This window comes from Lampetra fluviatilis, chromosome 54 (assembly GCF_964198595.1).
Source record: "Lampetra fluviatilis chromosome 54, kcLamFluv1.1, whole genome shotgun sequence".
Taxonomy (NCBI): domain Eukaryota; kingdom Metazoa; phylum Chordata; class Hyperoartia; order Petromyzontiformes; family Petromyzontidae; genus Lampetra; species Lampetra fluviatilis.
Window position 1 is genome coordinate 3529563 of NC_136328.1, and position 20621 is coordinate 3550183.

Consider the following 20621-nt stretch of genomic DNA (forward strand, 5'->3'; position numbering starts at 1 on the left):
CCGTGCGATAAATCAGGGATGCCCTGGAACAAACCACATGTTCTTCTTTGAATAGATCGTGGCCGATGATGACGATCGTGATCATAATCAGCCACGATAAATCCATCTGGATGAAGGCTTCCCAAGGCATTACAATCACTCACGAGTCTATTAAGAATCAATGAATGCGAGCAGCAGGCCCAATCACGTATTGCAATTTACTCTGCATAACTTCCAAATTAATTAAACTGATAATGATTGTCCATCACTGGGAAAGAACACGTTTCCATTCAATTACAAAGTCACTGTTGGTACACCTTACTCTAATAGAGAATCTGCTTTAGCCCCAGACTAAAAATTCCAGCAGTTGATTTGGGACAAACGAGACATCGCACATCAATGCGAAGCCACCCTCATATAAAACGTGACCAGATTGCACGATGCTGCTTGTTTAAACAGTGCGTGTGCTTTTAGCACCACCCTCCCCTCCTCCATGGCAGCTAAGTGCGTGAAGAAAGGCCACATTTTGGAAGCAGGTTTGCCATCGTAAATCTGTTTCTGGAAAGATGAATAGGCTCGCAGGTGAAAATGTGGACACACAGCGAACACAGTTTGCCGCGTCTACATCCGACTCTGCGTTGCTTTTCGCTCGTTCAACCTTTGCGAGTGGTTACAACGTTTTGAGAACGTTCGCGTAATTCGCAATTTACTTTTGCCAATGTGTGCGATTAAAATCCCGAACCGGTGGCTCGATCGTTGATCGGCGGAGGCAGGCAGAGCCGGCGTGAGAGCGTCGAAGTACAGCACAGCGATGGGTATCGCCGCAATGCCCCTCTGCAACCCACAACACGTGCCCTACGCAATGGGTCCACGCATTTCGTTCGTTTCGAAACTTTGACACCGTCCGCGTCGCATCGCCCACCAGCAACGGCGGAGGTGGTGCACGAGCCGAGGGTGTTGTTGTCCGTACCATTGATGATCGCTGCAAAGTATGACCCGTGTTTTGATTTAGTGTGCTGATCTTAAAGGTGCATTGAAAAATTATAATACTCCGATTGATGCTCCTGCTGCTGTTGTGGAGTGACTCATGCAGCCAGCTATGGCTGCAGGGTTTTGGTAGTAGATGTTGTTTGTCGTTTATTGTGAAAATTCCGTCACAGTTCCTATGATCACTGTTTCATTGCTTTATTTTGGTGATTTCGAAAAGTTTACTGGTTTGGCCATGTTTGTTTGTTGTAGTACGGAGTAAGACTGATGGACTTAATCTAAGTTGTCTTGTGGTTGTTGTTGTTGTTTGACTTGCATCCCACTGGGATTTTTGCACACACCGTTTGGTGTATGGTGTTTTTTCTGCAATATGTTGCTGTCTTTTCTTGGATTTTCTGTTTGCACTCAGTCACATATTCACTTTAAGATGTTTTCTTGTTCATGTTTTTGTTTTTTGTTTGTTGCGGTTGCACCCGGTTCAAGAGCCGAATGGCTCACAGGGCTATACCTGATAAATGAACTTGAACCATTGCCAAATTGCGTGGACACGTCCACCCCTTGGCTGTCGGCGTGGAGGTGAGGAGGATTGTACGACACACATCGGCAAACCACTCGAGCGGCGATTCCATCCAGAAATCAACGATGGAGCTGGCGGCCACGCGTTAAATATTCACGCGGTTTGGTCGCGGGCAGCCCGTGACGGTAATCTTAGATGTGGACTGGAGGAGAAGCGTAATGGCAGGTCGACGTTTTCCGTTCTGTCTGAAGGGTTTGAGCCCCCTATCGTATGTGTTTGACATCGATGTACAGCTTGCGGATAGTTTGAAATATTGCCATGTTAATTGGTGACGCTATTCGCACAGGCACAACCAACACGTTCATCAATAACACCGTGGCTCTAAAATTAAAAAAAAATTATAGGCGCATTTTTTAAAAATGTCCCTACTTCATAGCACGTACAATTCATTGTGCTTTACAGAAGGGCTGTTGCCCGAAACGTCGCCTATTTTATATTTGTACTATGAATGCCGCACATTGTTGTTGACGAAGGTGTTGAGTTTTGATTTAAAGCTTTCGTGACTGCAGAGATTCCTATTCTTGGTTCTTTCGGTAAAGTCACGTAGAAGGGAAACAATAAAATAAGGAAAATATTTAAAAACATTCTCACGACGGTTCGACTGCTTGTGTTGCAGTCGAAACGTCGTGAGAATTTTATTGTTTTATATTTTATTATTTCCCTTCTCCGTGACTTTACCGAAAGAACCAAGCATATGAATGTGTTGGGGTTTATTTTATTTAATAGCTGCATCAGGGGATAAGTACCACATTGAATCAAACTCAATTTAAAAGCAAGCAAAGACACTAAGCTACTTAGGAGCTGCTTAGAGAGCGTCGCTCATCATTAGCGACGGATTACAGGTTGGGATTTTTTCGTGTAATGTTGTACCTCTAAGCACATTAGGTGTTTAAAATTAAGCGTGTTCATCACATTACACTGATGTTATATACAGTACTGTATGTTATATACTGTATGTGTGTATTTTATGTATTATTACGTGACATACTGTATGTGTGTGGTGGTTATTATCTTGGGATTAGTGGGGCTAAATTACCCAGTGCCAGTTTACTCTGTAACGTAATTGGCGAGTGTAAGTTATTATGTTTCAGTGTCACAGCCTGAATTGAAGCCTCCAACCGATATGAGACTATAGCTGTCCAATTGTAAAAGTATTTACAGAAGGATCTCTCTTACAACATATGGCTAATGGAGGTCCAACACAACTCAATGGGCTCTTGCCTAGCGAAATGAAGAACATTGAATTGAAATGTTACTGCGTAGATTATTACATATTCGTAATGCCGTAATGTCCTCATTGCTTTACCATTAATTTCACACTTACACGGCTTACATTACAATGACTGCACGTGCTAAAATAATGCATGCATATGCAGACGTGGGTTTGTATGTGGGCTGTATTAAGCGTTTACGTGTACATGCATAGCCAATTAAGTGTGTGCAATGCATACGTGCCTATGGCCAATTCGCCCAAGGTGCACCCAATCTCATCAAGATCTCGGAAGCTAAGCAGGCTGGAGCCTGGAGAGTGCTTTGGATGGGAGACCACCACAATGAAAGACATGTGTAGTGGGCGCTGTTGGGTAGCAGATCCATTGTTGTTCTTCACCCCCCCCACCACCTTCATCAACCCACACTGACGAGGGTGGTGAAGTATGGTCATTTAACCCCTCGTGGCCCGCAAGGCGTTGGGAGGTCCTCGTGCAGACAGCAGTGTATGATTGACAATCGGGCTGTACATGTGCAATGTGTATACAAAGATAAAGGCAAAGATCCCCCATATAGCCTTAACAGACTGTAGGGGGCAAGTGCTGTTAGCGATCATATACACACACACACGTGCACATTGTGTCGTACGGAAGTCCATGCCCAGTAAGCGTGGAACGTTGGTCCACAGATGCTTCCAACAATGTTGGCCCAGAGTTTTCAGGTTTACCGGGGTATGTGTCAACGTTGAGATGTAGGAATCCATTGGCTGTGAGACAATTTGAGCCGCGCTTGAAAGTCATCAAATTGCTTCCGAGGCCAGAAACCAGGCGTGTAAATATCTCCCATCCCAGCGGCCGATGATTTTGTGTAGGTGGTGGGGGGAGGGTCATGATTTTGAATAAAGAATCGATTATTAGTTATTTTCTTTTCACTGTCTATTTTGAATGTTTGTTTTCTCTCTCACTCCGATAGCCTCTATTGTATTATAAGTTGTATAGTATGTGCGTTACAATAGAACACCATCAGTTATCACACGCGTGATGCTGAGCATGTTAGTTTCGCGAGTGTCACGAATTTACACTCAACTGTGAATCGGTGGCACGCTTCTAGATGGCATCGTTAGACGCCTGCTCTAAGCACAAAAGGTGCTTTAAGAGCGGCAATCCGTGGCCTTATAAGCAGGGGCGAAGCCACACTTTGGGAGTCGGGGTGGGTGCCCTGATTGTTGGTTAGGTTACACACAGGATGCGTGAAGTGCACACTCCCCACTTCATCACGGATGAGAGGAGTTCTACTTGTACTGTTATTACGTCCAATCTACGCAATTACTGGCAACTGACGCGGCATTCCGAGCCTGCCGCCTGCGCGCTGGCTGTGCAAAAAATTCCATCATCGGCACAAATCGGCGTTTACGTGACCTTGTTGAAAGGGGCAACGATGTGTGGACTCGAAATGCAACGACCTAAACTCAACACATTTTTTGCATTTAGTTTAGGTCGATGCATTTTTTGCGTTTAGTTTATTGTCCTTAAACCCCGTCCCCCCCCCTCCCGCACCTCAGATTAGCACGTTTGGCCACGTCCGGTGCGAAAGAAGTTCAACATACGGCAACATGCAACGTAGGACCGATCCGTCAATTTTTTCGTCCAAATGTATTTTTTGTGTGGATGTCTCTTGGCCATCCATACCCAATCCACTTCCACGGGTGTCCGATCACCCACGAACCCCCCCCCCCCACCGCAGTGACTGGCACTCCTGTTTCTAAGTGCCCCTAAACGTGAGCAGACACGCGGATAATCCACACGGGCATGGCATGTGACAAGCGGTACAGGCAGTGCCGGATTATCCTAGAAGCAAAAGTAGCTACATAAGTAGCTACGGGCCCCGCACTTTCAAGGGCCCCGCGCTAAACGCTTTCGAGCTATCGATTCCGGTCCAGTGATTCTGCACTTGCTCTTACTATAGTACTATACCGCCTTCAACTTTTTTGAACGCTTGGGTGTTTAAGGTTAGCGATTTGTCGTATTATATTATCCGGCGGTATAGCAAATGTAAAAATACAATTACTTTCCTATGCAAGTTAAAAATGTGTGTTTCATATTTATGCGTGTTTTTTTATATTTAAGGCCCCTTCATAACATACGCTGCAGAACCCCGCACTAGCGTAATCCGGCACTGGGTGCAGGGAGGAGAGGGGCTACACGAGCGAGCGGTGCAGGTGTCGTGTGCGCGAGGGTTGTGTTTCCCCGCTGGTGGTTGGGAAGCCACGGGCAGTGGGTGATGATGATTCTCCGTGCTCCCCAACGCTGCGCTCCTCACTGGAAGGAGGCGCGCACCTTGCGTCCACCCAAGGGCTGTGGCGGACGGTAGTTGTCCACCATGCAGGTCTCGTTGTCCCCCTCGCATGTGAAGAGCAGCTCGCGGAAGCGGGCCAACTGTGGGAAGACGCAGCAGCAACGACAAAAAAAAAGAATAAGAATTAAACACATTCCTGCGGAGGGAGCTGGTAGGAACGTTGGGTTGCTCGGTCAATGGCCAGGGTCAACGGCGGCGTGGTGTATTCCGCAAATATGGCCGACTGTGAAGGCGGGCACAAGCCGGCGTGAGTAGGTTAAACGTTGAGTTTCATAAGGGCACCACGGGGTGACCAGCCCCTCCCCACCCAGCCCCACCCCTCCCACCCCCCACCCAGCCCCACCCTCCCCACCCGGCCCCTCCCCACCCTCCCCACCCAGCCCCTCCCTCCCCACTCAGCCCCACCCTGCACGATGGACACAATAATCCCCTGTGGGCTGGTGTAACCAGGAGGTTCCTACGAGTATAACCCCATCAGTCACTATTGGTGTGACCCTATACCAGGGGTCGGCAACCTACGGCTCCGGAGCCGCATGCGGCTCTTTACGGGCTGCTTCTTGACGATGAGTACGTATGTACTCAGATGCAATGCATTGCGGCTCTTGAAATACTGAATTTTGTACCGAATTGGAAAGAAATGGCTCTTCTTGTTATTTTGGTTGCCGACCCCTGCCCTATACCATGTGGGGTTACCGCATGGTATAGTGTAACACCATTCAGAATGGGTGGATACTTCACCTTATATATATAAACGGGTTGCTGAGTAGTTTCAATTCAGACCTGTGATTGCATCACTCAAATTTAAATATATATTTTTGTAATCAATAATCACATCTTTTATTTGTAACATTTTATTGGGCATTGTGGTCGTCGCACGAACCGCGTCTCGTGGCGAACAGCGGACAATGGCAGCGTGGAGAGAGAAAACATTGGCAAACATTCGCAAATTCAAACGTTAACAAATTCACATACTCGTCAAAGATTTCATTTCAAAGCTATCCAGGGAATGGAAATGTAGCTAAGCCTGCCCGGTAACGAGATTTTTGCACTGAAGTCAGAGTTTAGCTTGCTATATAGGGTGTGTATTTGTTTTAAATATACCTGGCTATACAGTACTTTTAAAAGACACACCCAATAATTTTGGTCCTGGTCCATCTTCAATACTTGCCCTTACATATTAACAAAACATTTATGAAACCGAAAATGTGTTTTGGTATTGCCTCAAAAAATGTATTTCAGAAACGCGCCTTTCCCAGCGTGCATGTGAAGAGCCATTGCCAGATGGAATATTTTACCCCTTATATATGGGTCCAATGTTTGAACTGGCATGGATATATTGAGGTTTCACAACTCAATGGGCTTCTATCTAGTGAAATAAAGAACATTTGATTGAACTGTTACTGTAGAGATGATTACATTTTAGAAAGACTGCAATTTCCCATTTGCTTACCAATAATTTCACAACTCCACGGCGTACATTTTGATTACTGCACCTGCTATAAGAATGCATTAATATGCAGACATGAATTTGTATGTGGCTCGTATATGCGTATACACAGACATGCGTAGCCATTTGTGTGTGTGTGTAATGTATATCCGTGGGGAGCGGTAGTTCAGCGGTTAGCGCGCTCCGCTACGAACGCAGCGACCCGAATTCAATTCCCGCTCACGGCCACCAAAACCAATGACTATTACCTGAACCAGTCTTGGGCCTCCACTAGGTCGACTCAGCCTCAAATTAGCACCTGGGGGGGTTGTGTAAACATCGCCACTGCGGAGGCAGAGGCAGGCCGGTTCATGGTGCTGGCCACCCACCCCCTCATGTGCCTTGCTGGCCTTCATAGCTGCTGCTCGCTCGCAGAACTTACCCCAACTGTCTGTTCAGGCTATAGAGGGAATCTTTGTCTCGTATACCTGTCTATGATCAATTCATCCGAGACCAGAAACTTTAATTCGACTAGAACAATCCGATGAGCTATGAAGATTTTTTTTCCCACAGATGTCCAGCAAGTGCCCAATTTAATCAGAGCTCATCTTCTTGGTTCTTTCGGTAAAGTCACGTAGAAGGGAAGTAATAAAATAATAAAAATAAAACATAATAAAACAATGTGAGAATTGTTTTATTATGTTTTATTTTTATTATTTTATTACTTCCCTTCTACGTGACTTTACCGAAAGAACCAAGAAGATGAATCCCTGCAGTCACGAAAGCTTTAAATCGAAATTTAATCAGAGCTATGTAGCTCAGTGGGCCTGACCTGGTAAAATACAAATTGTTTAGTTTTAGATCTCGGAATCTAGGCAGGGTTGAGCCTGGATAGTACTTGGATGGGAGACCACCACGCACAAGAGATGAGCAACGAGGAATGTGAACCTCGCTGACCCTAAATCGACGGCACTTTTGAGTTGTAACTACACCTGACGGCCATGATCATTCCACTGCCGGATGAAATCTTGCCGCACAAAAGCCATTGCTATGTCATCTTCTTGGTTCTTTCTTGGTTATTTCGGTAAAGTTACGTGACTTTACCGAAAGAACCAAGAAGATGAATCCCTGCAGTCACGAAAGCTTTAAATCGAAATTCATTGCTATGTCCTCATGATTGTTCGATTAAAAAAAAATATCACCCGCGTTGTCTTCTTCTTTTGTATGGCTGATGTAGGTGCAACGCAACAACTACAATCTCACGTTCAGATAACCGAGTCAGGAGCAAGCGGAGTGTATCGTCGTGATGCCTTCCTTCGTATTTGTGGATCGGGGCATTGCGTCGTTATAATACGTTGTATATGGTCTGTTCTGGATGACCACAGTCGCATAACTAACCGGAAAGTTGTTTTTTTAATGTTCCATTTCTGCATCAGGTATCATAGCTGTCAACCCATTGGTTTGCCCGTATTCTTGTACAGAGAAATTGAGTTTTCAGGTCCATACGGCGTACAGCCGTTTCAATACGGGCAACAGAACATTTTTTTGTCTATTTGTTTGTGTTTCTCCCCTGTGATGGGAGTTTGTAGGATGAAAGTTGATATTTATAAGGGCACGGGGTGACCAGTAAGGTCTGAATTGGTCTGTAATCAGGTATGGCACTGATAGGGGTTGACATTTATGTAGTGAGTGTAGTGGTGGTGAGTGTACTAGTGGTGATTGTCTATTATTTGTGTTTTTCCCTTGTGATGGTACTTTGTAGAATGAACTTTGAGATTTATAAGGGCACGGGATGACCAGTAAGGTCTGAATTGGTCTGTAATCAGGTATGGCACTGATAGGGGTTGACATTTATGTAGTGAGTGTAGCGGTGGTGAGTGTACTAGTGGTGATTGTCTATTTGTGTTTCTCCCTTGTGATGGGATTTTGTAGGATTAAAGTTGAGATTCATAAGGGGCACGGGGTGATCAATAAGGTATCTGAATTGGTCTGTAATCGGGTAGGGCACTGATAAGGGGTTGACAGGTATACTGACTGGAGAGGTTTTTTTTGTAATGATCCATTTGTGCATCAGGCATCCTCGTCTGCCACGGCTATTACCCGCAACGCGATACCGATGTCATCATCAACTCCATCTCCAAGGTGGACGTCCTCGTAAGGGGCCTTTTTTGTCCTCGTGTGGCGACGTTCGCCCTGGCGAACGACGCCACACAAATAGAGGGGATGTGAGAGGACGCTCGGGATATATTACAAAAAACGAAACCCACTGTGGTCTCAATACCGGGATGGGAGAAGGGGTAGAGTGGTGGTTGTTGTGGTTGGGTGGTTGAAAGACTGACACTCTTGTCCCAGGGAATTCGCCGATTGACATTCGGGGTTTTAATATTCGCGCAGTTACCGCATGCGGTGACCAAACCAAACAACAACACAAACACCATACTCTTCGTTATGTCGGTAAAGTCACGTAACATAGGTAAATAAAATAACTAATAAAAAATAAAAAAGATACAAAAATAAAATGTAATCACGACGTTTCGATTGCATCACAAGCAATCATCATCATCAGGTGTGAACACCACAGCAAGAAATGTGGGAGAGATGCCACTGAACACAAACACCCACCATCGCTGCCGTGTCACGCACACGTACACAATAATTATTAGCTTAAGCCGAACGTTCGAATATAAAGAAAAGATTGTACCTCCCCCTCCTCCCACCACCCATAATGCCATCACACACACACACACACAAAGTCGTGCCCGTGTAATCGCGTGAGTAATGCTCGCTTTGAGGCAGTGATTATGTAACAACGCCTCTATGGATTTTGTTGTGGTGGTGGTTGTTGTCAAAACCTGAGATAATTCTTTTTGGCGCACCGATTGTCATTGAAACTTATGCGCCTTCGTTGGTGAAATGCTTCTGAATTATCCGCTTCTCAGCGCCAATTGTGTCCCACTATTCGTGTAGATTTTATTTAATTTTTTTTATTTGTGTTGTTGTCGATCCTGAGGGGAGGGAGGGGGTAACAGAGCTTGAGGATTTTGGCACCAATCGTCGTCATTGTAACCGGACCTCCTCAGCCGTATGGCTTCTGAATTGTTCTCTTATCAGCGCTATTTACGTCCCATTATTCGTGTATATTGTATTTAAATACCTTTAGTTTATTTCTATTGTTGTTTCGTTGTTGTCGATCCTGAGGGGAGTAACAGTACTTGAGGATTTTGGCGTAAATCGTCGGCATTGTAACCGGGTTCCTCTCTCTCAGCCGTGTCGGTTCGATTGGTTCCCGCTGTTTGTGTTTCGCTACTCGCGTAGATTTGTATTGAAATCATTTTTGTTGCATTGAAATAATTTTTGTTGCATTGAAATCCTCTATGTTGCATTTAAAAACGTCCAAATGAATCTCACATCCAACGTCACGGCCTCCCATAACGTCAAAATGTATCAGCTCGGTGTTACGGCAGACAGTTGCAAACTATTAACATTTATTTTTTTAAACCCCGGGTTAAACGGATACATCGCATGGGAACAGGGAGCTTGGGGTCATGTTGGCATTTACGTATTCAGAATCAGAATATTTCGACTGGAAGAATCCGATGAGCTATAAAGCTCTTGTTCGCACATGTCCAGTATGGGCACGGGGTCAGAAAGTTCCAACAACAAACAATACAAACGAGACGGACGCTCTCGGCTCATCACGATCCATAACTGAACCCGGGGACTAGGCATCTGACTTTTGTTCATTTTTTAAAAACTCGACTCTTAACTTCGTGAACTTCATTGAGAGTGGTGCGTGCTTCAAAGCACACCACGTGGTTGTCATCATTCACTTCTCCCTTGCGATTCAATTAATCGTTGTAAAAACAAAAACAACAACTACAAGCCATGGTTGTCACCCATCCCGGTGCCAAGCAGGCTCCCGCCTGCTTAGCTCCCAGGGTCTGATAAGTTGGGGCACATTCAGAAGCGCAGTGGGTTCGTACTTGCATGGGTGACCACGAGAATGTGCCATGTGTTTGGAGGCGTGGGGCTGTGTGGGGACAAGGAGATTGCCAACACAGCACATGGATTCTTGTGTCCATCTGTGCAGAGTTGTGAGCCTGTATCCCTTATATTTGTACTCCTTCCCACCCCACATGAAGCCAATATTGCCAAATATCACAATGCAGAGACCTGAAAAAAACCCATCCATAATGTCTCGTATATTAAATATATATTTGTAAGAAATCTTCATATATAACATTTACTGTCCTCATCTTTGCAATGTATACATGTTTTACATGTATTACTTTGGGGGGTATAATTAGATGGTTATATATGTGATTATGTAAGTGAATGGCGAATGTATATATCACTGCCGTCTTGCCAGAACCCCCTTGGAATTGAGACGTGATTTTCAAGAGTCCCTTTGGTTAAGATAATCATCTGCAGCTCTTTGTCAATCCCCAGTTGGATAAAGGCCTCTGCCTGGTTAACTAAACTCTTAAAATACTCCATCATTGAATCAATCCATAACAGAACAGACAAATTCAATGTTCTAATGTTCCTTCGTACTGTTACAGCAAACAGAAATACAACTGCATAGGTTTTCGTGGTTGTGCCCTACAGCTTTCCGATGGGGTTTCGGGTTGTACCGCTCGTTGTTTGGCACGATGCCCGACGTTTCGCTCCACGTGCCCCCGGGAGCTTCTTCAGCACCTCCCAACAAACCCCAGGGGCTCCGACAGGCTCCAAGTTCTCAGCACGTGCAGCGAAACGTCAAGACACCCGTGTCAAGAACGAGATCTTGACACATTTGAGCTGACCGTGAAATAGTCGCTTAAATAGAGAGTCGTGCTGAAAATGGGTCGGTGGGACAGGTTTAATCTGCGAACCTGTGCGTTCATTTCGAGAGCTCCGTGGCAGAGAGAGAGGGCTTCTCAGTGGGAGTTCAATCGCTCGTTAATGGGGGGTTCCCCCCAGCTTATGATAGAGCGGAGAGCGTGCGTCAGCGACAAAGCTCATTACCTGTAAAGAGCTTCATGAGCGCTTGCATGCAACTCATGAGGCTTACACCAGCATTCAGGAACACACCGTTTGGCGAGTTCGTAACAACAAAAGATGTCTCGTCTTTTTCTCCAACTTTACGCCTCGTGGCATGCATGACATTCTTGCGTACGATGGCAGCGATATTGTTCAGGAGTTGAAGGGCCAATTTGGAGGTCTGGTGGTGGATCACGACGAGAGGTCTTCCGGAGATAGAGAGTTGGTGTTGTTTTGCTATTCCTCCTTCATTGAACAAATACTAATTAACTTATTACTAACGTAGCATATAATTACAATAACACACATTGCAACTGATTACTAATTTACAACTCACATCGTAACAATTGCCTGATTGCTAATCTAGTATATAATTACAATAACCCCCCCCCTCCGCCTCAAATCGTTGCACCTGATGAGTTAAATGATGACGTCACCCTGATGCTGCTCTATTTAAGACCGGGAGCCAGAGCAGAGCCTCACCTCACCATTCTGGATGCAATTACCAGCGAAACGTCGTACTAAAAAATAGTAAATGTTGTGGTTTCACGCTTCAACACACCGGTGGGCTAAAGTAGTGAACTATTTTGTCTTTTGTCAACGTGACACTTTTTTGCTGATTGGCCGTGTCGGGTGGTGGAGGGTTACGACACATTTATAAATAACGCGATCGAACCCGAAAACGTTTGTTGTGAATTATATTGTTCGCGAAAGCCTGCCACGTGTTAAACAGACCACAGCGGTTTACTCAATGTGGTCAATGTGTAGGGTCCTGTGGAGTCCTCTTTCAAGCCGGTAAACAAACCCGTCTTCGACGAGGCAAGGAATGCCCACACTTTATCCCACGACACGCGTGACCTGCCGATTGACTTATTCGAGTTTATCCATTTATAAATTGATGGGTGGGCAGAGGTGGGGAGGTGGGAATTGAAAATATTCAGGGGGGATGTGGGAATACAAAAAATCTTATCACTCCTTTCGAATTGCAAGTGTGTCACGTTAACCATTTACACCATGGTCGCGAGCCATGTCGATTGGTTATTGGAAGGACTTAGCTAGTAAATGATTGAACACTCATTATAACGTAAATACAATAAACCTCCGATAAGTGTACTTCTCCCTGTCAGGGCCTACCAGGCACCCGCTGGTTGTGTTCAGATTAAGCACAATAACAGCACCATCCCATTTGCGCTAAGCGGCTGTAAGAGGGTGTAATGGAGAACGTTAGTGCGTATTTGTCTTTGGTGACCGTGGATTTGGGGCTGGAATTGGGGCCCCCTTTCGCCGTGAGCAACGTGGCACCACAACGAGAGAATCATTAATGGGCTGCATAGCTGCCCTTGAGAAGGGAATGCGATCACAGTCAGCGGTGACCTTACCCTTTTATACACACAGCAAAGTTGGAGCAAAAATAATTATCATATAAAATATATAATTTCGTGTTGGCACCGGCTCACCTGATTGACTTTCACCCCGCACACGATCAGTGGCCCTTGGTGAGGCTGTGTGTGTTTTTATAATCAGAATCAGTATCAGAATATTTACTTACACTGGAGGAATCCGATAAGCTATAGAGCTCTTTTTGGCGGATGTCCAGTCGGGGCGGGTCAGAACGTTACAACAACAAACATTACAAAAATACAATTTGGAGTGCAATGTATAGGAAAGGTAAACACATCACTTAAAAAACATATACAAAATAAAACTGGACTATGTTTTATCTTATCAGGTAGAGCCCATTGAGCGATCCCCTTGGCTTTCAGCACACTTGGTCCTTCTAAATCATCGATGTCCCAGAGCTCCAAGCTTAGAGGAACTCTGCCTCAATGCACAGACAATTCCAGAGGGAGCTCCGCAAAACCCATCTATTGGGTGCTTGGCCTACTCTTCCACGCTGGCCAGACGCCTCGGAAGAAGTGGGAGTGCCCACACTGTATCCCACCACACGCAACCTGCCGATCGGCTGTGGTGCCCTCCCGTTTATTTCTTGAATCTTTTGTTTTGGGGTTAGTATTTTATGGGCGTCAGTCTAGCTGCGTGCGTGTGTGTGTTTGGGGAGCAGTAGTGGAACGTGGCGACCCGGGTTCAATCCCAGCTCGCGCCCTACACCAGTGACGATTATCTGAACCGGTCCTGGGCCTCCCATGGGTCGACTCAGCCTCAAATGAGTACCTGGTGCGATGTGTAAACATCGTCACTAGGGAGACAAAGGCGACCGCGCGTGGTGTTGGCCACCCACTGCCACGCCGAGAGATCGAAGCGACGACCAATGTATTGCAATTCCAGTGTGCTGACCATTATAGCACGGCATTATATACGAGATGCAGAAATTCTAGCATTGATGTTAATCATGATTGCGAGTGGCAAAATGCATAAACAGCACTCTGTGGCTTTCAGAATTAGAATATTTGATCAGGATCGGAATCTTTATACTAGAGGAATCCGATGCGCTATGAAGCTCTTTTCCATAGATGTCCAGTCGAGCTTTTACGAGATTAATATGACATTTTTTTGGGCGGCTGGATTGAACAACACACACACACACAGAGATGTTCACTGCCTTCCCCAGACCACCGGCTTGAGATATCTGAATTGCGTCACCACTGTGTCGCTTGGACCCACCGACCGACCGACCCCAGAGAGTTTGGAAAACGTGGCTTTCCCAAACAGGCAGCGGTAAACAATGATTTTTTGGGGGTTTTTCCCCCCAGGCTAATTTTCCTGGTTTTCCTCGTCATTTACAGATTTCAACTCTCGGCGGAACGCAGACGTTTCAGACGGAGAGAGGACGCTGCCTCGATGCGTGGACAGCGCCCGTGTTTTACACGTTATCCCACGGGGCGCTTAGACCCCATCTGTGCCCGAGCGGAGCTCCAGCTCACGGCGCAGTACCCAGCGTCCGCGCGCGATTACATAACTCCCTTTATTTATCGCCGCTGTTTAGATCTGGGTTGATGTGGCGCACGCTAAACCATGGGAAATTACATCAATTTATAGTAAGCGTCGCTCGTACCCCCACGCTCGCACGCACGCACACACACCGCGCCGAGAGGATACTCCGGGCACGGAAACGATCGTGGAGCCAGACCCCCTCCCCCCCATCCTGCCCTGGGGCTGGTTGGCACCGGCTCTCCACGCGACCTTCCTGTGCCCTCTCACGGATGGACGGACGTATATATGTTGAACTTCTTTCACACCGTACGTAGCCACCCGTACTAATCGGAGGTGCGGGGGGGGGGAAGATAAAGAACTAAACACAAATTGCAGTTGTGCACAAATGAGTTTCCAATCTAGATGATTAAAAAGTGCATAACTCCAGTGGCTTCCTAATATCGGAAGAGCGTTCCAGACGGCCGCAGAAGCGCATCTACAAGCGCCGAGCAATGCGGTGACCGTCTCAGCGAGACGCGATTCAAAATGTGCTGCTCCCTTCACCAACCCGCACTAACCAGCGTGGTGAGGTATGGTCAAAGCTCGTTTATTTAAAACAGATTTTTGTGTTTAGTTTGGTGTCCTTCCCCCGTACCTCAGATGTGTACGGTTGGCTACGTATGGCGCAAAAGAAGTTCAACATTCGATTGATATAAATAAACTAAATCGTAATACGTTGAGGCTTGGGAGACTCCTCTGCTATCACAAGGGCACACGCCCTAAATGGATATTTCAGATGTTAACTACCTCGCCTGCTATACAGGAGGTCGTGGGTTCGATCCCAACCCTGACGCCTGCTGCTGTATATTTGGAGTTTGCGTGTCTCTCTCCCTGTTGGTTTTTCCCTCCACACTTCGAAACACGCGTTTAGAGTCTTTGGCTGCTACAAATTTCCAAATGATAAGCCACTTCGTTGGGCTATCGCTTGTGACCAGGTCGCTTCTGAAAAAGAGCTGTATTGCTCAATGGGCCTTACCTTACGCTGGTAAAATAAAAAAAAAACACGTTTTAGTTTAGTGTATTAAGGTACACGTTTACAGTGTATGTAGGTTAATCTTAGATTACACTACTACACGCGTACGTTAATCGGTGTACGTGGTAATTGTGCAGACTTTGTTCCACCCTGTAATTGTTGAGTAATGCAGTCCAGGAATTTGCGTATATTAGTGGTTGACATGTGCTTAAATATATGAATCACCACGTATATTTCATATATATATGTGTGTGTGGAGGTGGCTGGGTGTGTTAGAAGGCTAATCCTGTGTAAGGACACTGATCCAGAACATCGGCGAGCCTGGGTTCAAATCCAGTTTCATCCCAGTTACTGATGACTGTACATTGATGAAACAATAATAGGCTTTACCCGTCCCGGCAAGAAAACGGGTGGTGTTAAGATGTTCAAACATCAAACAGACACCCATCACAAGGCATCAAGTCTGCATCAACCACGCGTCCTCGTTGTCAAATATATAAACAGACAAGCTTTGATAACAATGTCATGCATCGTCCTTGCAACTGATTGGCCTACACCAGCAGCGGTCCGTTTTTTTAAATCCTTTATATTAAGTTCGCTTGCTTGCTTGCTCGCTTACGACCGTGCAAATATTTCGGTCGTTTTATAACCTACTTCCCGTGATCCAATCGAGCTGACATTTTCCACACAGACTCGTTGTGCGTGACAATTAATTTTCGACAAAAAAATTTCCTAAATTTTACACTGTTTAGGGGAAAAATTAAATATTTAATTACCAATTGCTTAATGCTGGCAGACAATCATCTGACCCATAGGTGGCAGCCATCTCAAGCCAGAGGACGAGAGGACTCTAGCCGCCACGCATATAAAGGATTTATAGTGAAAAACTTAGTTTTTACGGGTTAATTTTTTTACACCTCGGCCTTCAATGCGATCCTCCTGCAATTAAACCGCCTTCGAATAACCTCACCATGACACGAGGGCTATAGTGTATTGTCATTCGACGTAACTACCCCATATTCACAGTGACAATAACCTTTATCGAGTAGAATGAAGTGATTTAACACGAGGCTCAACACCTATGAGAGTTACAATACACTAATTACAGAGACATTTTTGACCCCCGCCCCCCTCGTCACACGGCGTCACAAAAAGTCAGACCCCCCCCTCAAATATGACGTCACAAAGCTCTGCCCCCCCCCAAAAAAACATGCTTCAAATCGCTTTAAACTATTGTCATCGTAGTGCGTTTTTAATGTGGCGCTGCACTCTGATGTTGTAGGAGAAAACATTTATTAAAAAGTCTATTTAATTAAATAGAACGTGTTTTCTATATTTATTTAAAGTTGCGCATTTTGATGTGACGTCACATTTCTCAACCCCCCCCCCCTCGTCACACATCGTCACAAATGTCTGACCCCCCCTCCCCCCCAGGTGCGTGACGTCATTTATGGACGGCCCCCGAGTGCGGATAAGAGGCGCGCGAACGGAGACTCTCAGAAGTAGTTCAACGGTAGCAACTTCCGGAGGCCAAATCCGATCGCACAGTGGTCCTGCGTATCGGCATTGCTTGGACAATTTTTGCGAACCGAATTGGGCTATAACCGTGCCCATTCTTTCATCGTTTGCGAGGTCTGATGGGTGTTTGCGCTTGGACGGTTAGGGCCTGTTCACAAACCTGCTCTGGTCTCTTTATTCCGTAAGTGCCTTTGTCAGTTACATTTCCCTACCTGTTGTAACGTCATTAAATAATTTTGCGAGCCCCTTAGGTGGACGAAGGATTATCCGTGCCGTACCAGGCATGCGGGAGGTTTATTGAGCCGTGGTTCTTTCGGTAAAGTCACGTAGAAATAAAATAAAATAAATAATGAAATACGACGTTTCGATTGCAACTCAAGCAACCGTCATCAGGTAGAACTAAATTTGAGAGAGAGAGAGAGAGACAAAACACAGACACGGAGACACACAGACAGACACACAAGCAGACAGAGACAACACAGAGACACGCAACATACTGTCTGCGTTTCAAATCAAGCCCAGGACCGGTAGAGCTGTCACTCGCTCTGCGATGTTAGCCATCCCCAAGGAATCGAACTCAGGTTGCCGGGTTCGTAGTGCAGTGTGCTCCAAGCATTGTGCGACCGCTACCCTGCCTGTTGTACGCACCGTTTGTATGTTGATCTTATTTCGCACCCTAGCTAGCCAACCGTGCGGCGGGGAGGACAACATCTGTATTTGCGTGAGTTTCACGTGTTGCCCATTAGCCTGTTGGTTTACCGCACGGGCCGTGCCCTTTATTGTCCCCGAGTGTGCCCAGCACGGCTTTACGGGGGGCACTAAAACATTATTAGCGACGTGCGGCCGGTAATGACTAAGCACTTGAGGCTTATTTTCAGCGACTCGCGGTGAAAACCACTCAAGGAGCCGTGGCTGACTTGTTGCTCCATTCAAAACAAAGATAAATCACGGGTCACCTGCACTCGCCCGCACGTTCACCTCTCACGCCTTCCGATGGCTCGCTTGGAACGGCGACAAACAAAAAACTTTCACAGCAATTAAGGGCACCGCTTGAGTTTCTAAAGTCAAAGTGATTTCCCGCTCATATGAGCCCTGAGCCAGAGGTGGAAAAGTCACCTTCCGATGGTGGCGAGAGGCGAGTCTCTTCGTAAGGGCAACCACTGTTAACTTCCCCACGAAGTGGTAGCAATTTTATCGACCCCGGATGGATGATGGGCTGAGTCAACCCCATGCCCCCAACCATAGATTTGAATTGGCAACTTTCCAATTACGAGCCTCTTACTATTGCCGCTGAGAATGAAGTAATTAAACCGCTCAGGTTCTTTAATCCAAGTGTTTATAAAGCGCTGCAATTACGAACTGTGATGCAATTTGATGGAATCTGGCGATGCAATCTGTGGTGGGATTCGCTTTTTCTTTCCCGGGCCTCCCGCGCCTGCTCGACCCACGGCTATTAGCCGCGCTCACAAAAAAAATCGGCGGTGCCGTGGAAAGTTTTTTTTAATCCTCTCGCTCTCGTTTCTGTTTGCGTCTGGAACGATGACAACGGTCGACCTCGCGTACAATTTCTCTTCGACAAAAGGAACGCGTCTCAAAGAAAACCCAACAATTACATCGAGAGACAGAGGGCGGGCAGCAAATCGCCCCGGTGGCGAGATGTTAACTACCTCGCCTGGTATACAGGAGGTCGTGGGTTCGATCTCCGACCCTGGCGCCTGTATACTTGGAGTTTGCGTGTCCCTCTCTCTCCCCCTGGTCGCGTAGATTTTTCTCCGGGTCCTCTGGTTTTTCCCTCCACGTTTAGAATCAACGTGCGTTTGGAGTATTTGGCTGCTATAATTTTCTTTTCCACACAATGATAAGCAACTTAGTTGAGCGATCATTCATCGCTGGTCAGGTCGCTTCTGAAAAACAGGTCAGTGGGTCTTAACTGGTCGTATAAAAAGTTTAGTTTTGTTTTATAAAAACAAATAGGTGGAGACGAGCAACATTGAGTGCGTTCGCAATTCATGATATTAATTACCTGTTTACACAGGAAAACCTACACCGTGTCCAACGGATTTTTTTCAGGAGGGCCCTGCTACATTAGCATATTGGCCAGCACCGGTGGCACTTGTGGTTTGTGTGTTTTTTTTTGATTTGGGAGAAAATAAAAAAATGGGAGAACCCGAAGCAAAGCCCATGCAAGAGCGGGGGGAGAGAACATACAAACTCCACACAGAGAGTCGAACCCAGGTACTGCGAGGTATTCAGATTATTTTGGTGCTACAAATGTTCAAATGATGGGCCACCTTGTTGAGCTATCATTTGTGGCCAAGTCGCTTTTGAAAAGTTAATACCTCAGTGGGCTTTGCCTGGTAGGATGGGGATGGTTGAGTTTTGTTTGTACGTGTTTAACTTTCTTGTACTTTTCACTACTATCATGCGTTTGTATTGTTTGTTGTTGTAACGTTTTGACCCGCCCCTGAAAAATAGATTTATAGTGCATCGGATTCCTCCTGCATTATAAATAAATGTTCCGATTCTGAGCGTTACCACCCTGCCTCCGCAAAGCCGATCTTGATAACGACAAGCAACATACCCCAAATGTGCCGAGAGAAGGACACAACATCAGAAACACCCCAGGTCATTAACCGAAACAAAAAAATATGAACGAAACTGAAAAGCGTCCAAAGAAGCGTGGAGGGGAATTACTTCGCGGCAAAGAAAGAAAATCGCATGGGTTGAGAGAGACGCACACGGGGCAGAGACGCATACACCGACGGCGGTCGAAGACACGGGGGGACCGCGATTGCAGTTTCACCGCCTGCACACTCTGGCGAGCGACGCCGCCGTCTCACCTGCTCCTTGCTGGCGGAGATCGGCTCCTTGAGCACGATCCAGGTGACGCTCTCGAACAGGGGCGGGGTGGTGAGCGAGCCCAGGTAGGTCCAGAAGTCCAGGGACTTGGGCAGGAGAACCGAGGGGTCATAGTCGAGGAAGTCCACCTTGGCTCCCTGAGAGCATGGCACACGTAAAACACACACATGACAAGATCCCCCATATAGCCTTAACAGACTGTAGGGGCAAGTGCTGTTAGCGAGCACCTATGAAGGCCTGAACGGTACACGAGGGGGTGGGTGGCCAGCACCACGCTCGACCGCCTTTGTCTACCTATTGGCGATGTTTACACACCGCATCAGGTACTCATTTGAGGCTGAGTCGACCTAGGGGAGGCCCAGGACCGGTCCAGATAATTGTCACTGGTTTCGGTGGCTGTGAGCGGGAATCGAACTCGGGTCGTCATGTTAGAAGTGCAACTTAGCACGAACCGCTAAACTACAACTCCCCACAACATAACAGACACCTAACACATATAACGCACACACACACATAACACACACACACATAACATACATACAACACACACACACATGCAGCACGTCACTTCAGCCAATGTCATTTGCCCCGCAGGAGTTTGTGAGTTTACGTTCAAGTGGTTTCGATGGCCTTGCAGTCAGGATTGCTTAAATGGTTGTGCGAGTGTGTGCGCTGTGTGTCCGTCTGCGGGGAGCAGTAGCAAAGTCGATCGAGGTTAAGTGTGGGCAGTGTGGAAGAGTAGGCCAAATACCCTCTGGAAGGGGCTCTCGAGAGCTCATTGGAGT

General features: G+C 46.4%; 1 protein-coding gene across 1 annotated transcript in view; it reads right to left on the reverse strand.

Annotated features, from left to right (window-relative positions):
* Nucleotides 1-4459: 4459 nt before the first annotated feature.
* Nucleotides 4460-20621, reverse strand: part of LOC144949614 (carbonic anhydrase 2-like) — a 39679-nt gene continuing 23517 nt past the window's right edge. Inside the window, exons 6-7 of the mRNA XM_078879583.1 lie at nucleotides 19818-19973; nucleotides 4460-5187 (exon numbers count right to left, since the gene is read on the reverse strand). Coding sequence (XP_078735709.1) covers nucleotides 5068-5187; nucleotides 19818-19973 — 276 coding nt within the window. The 3' untranslated portion in view covers nucleotides 4460-5067. The remainder of the gene's footprint in view (nucleotides 5188-19817; nucleotides 19974-20621) is intronic.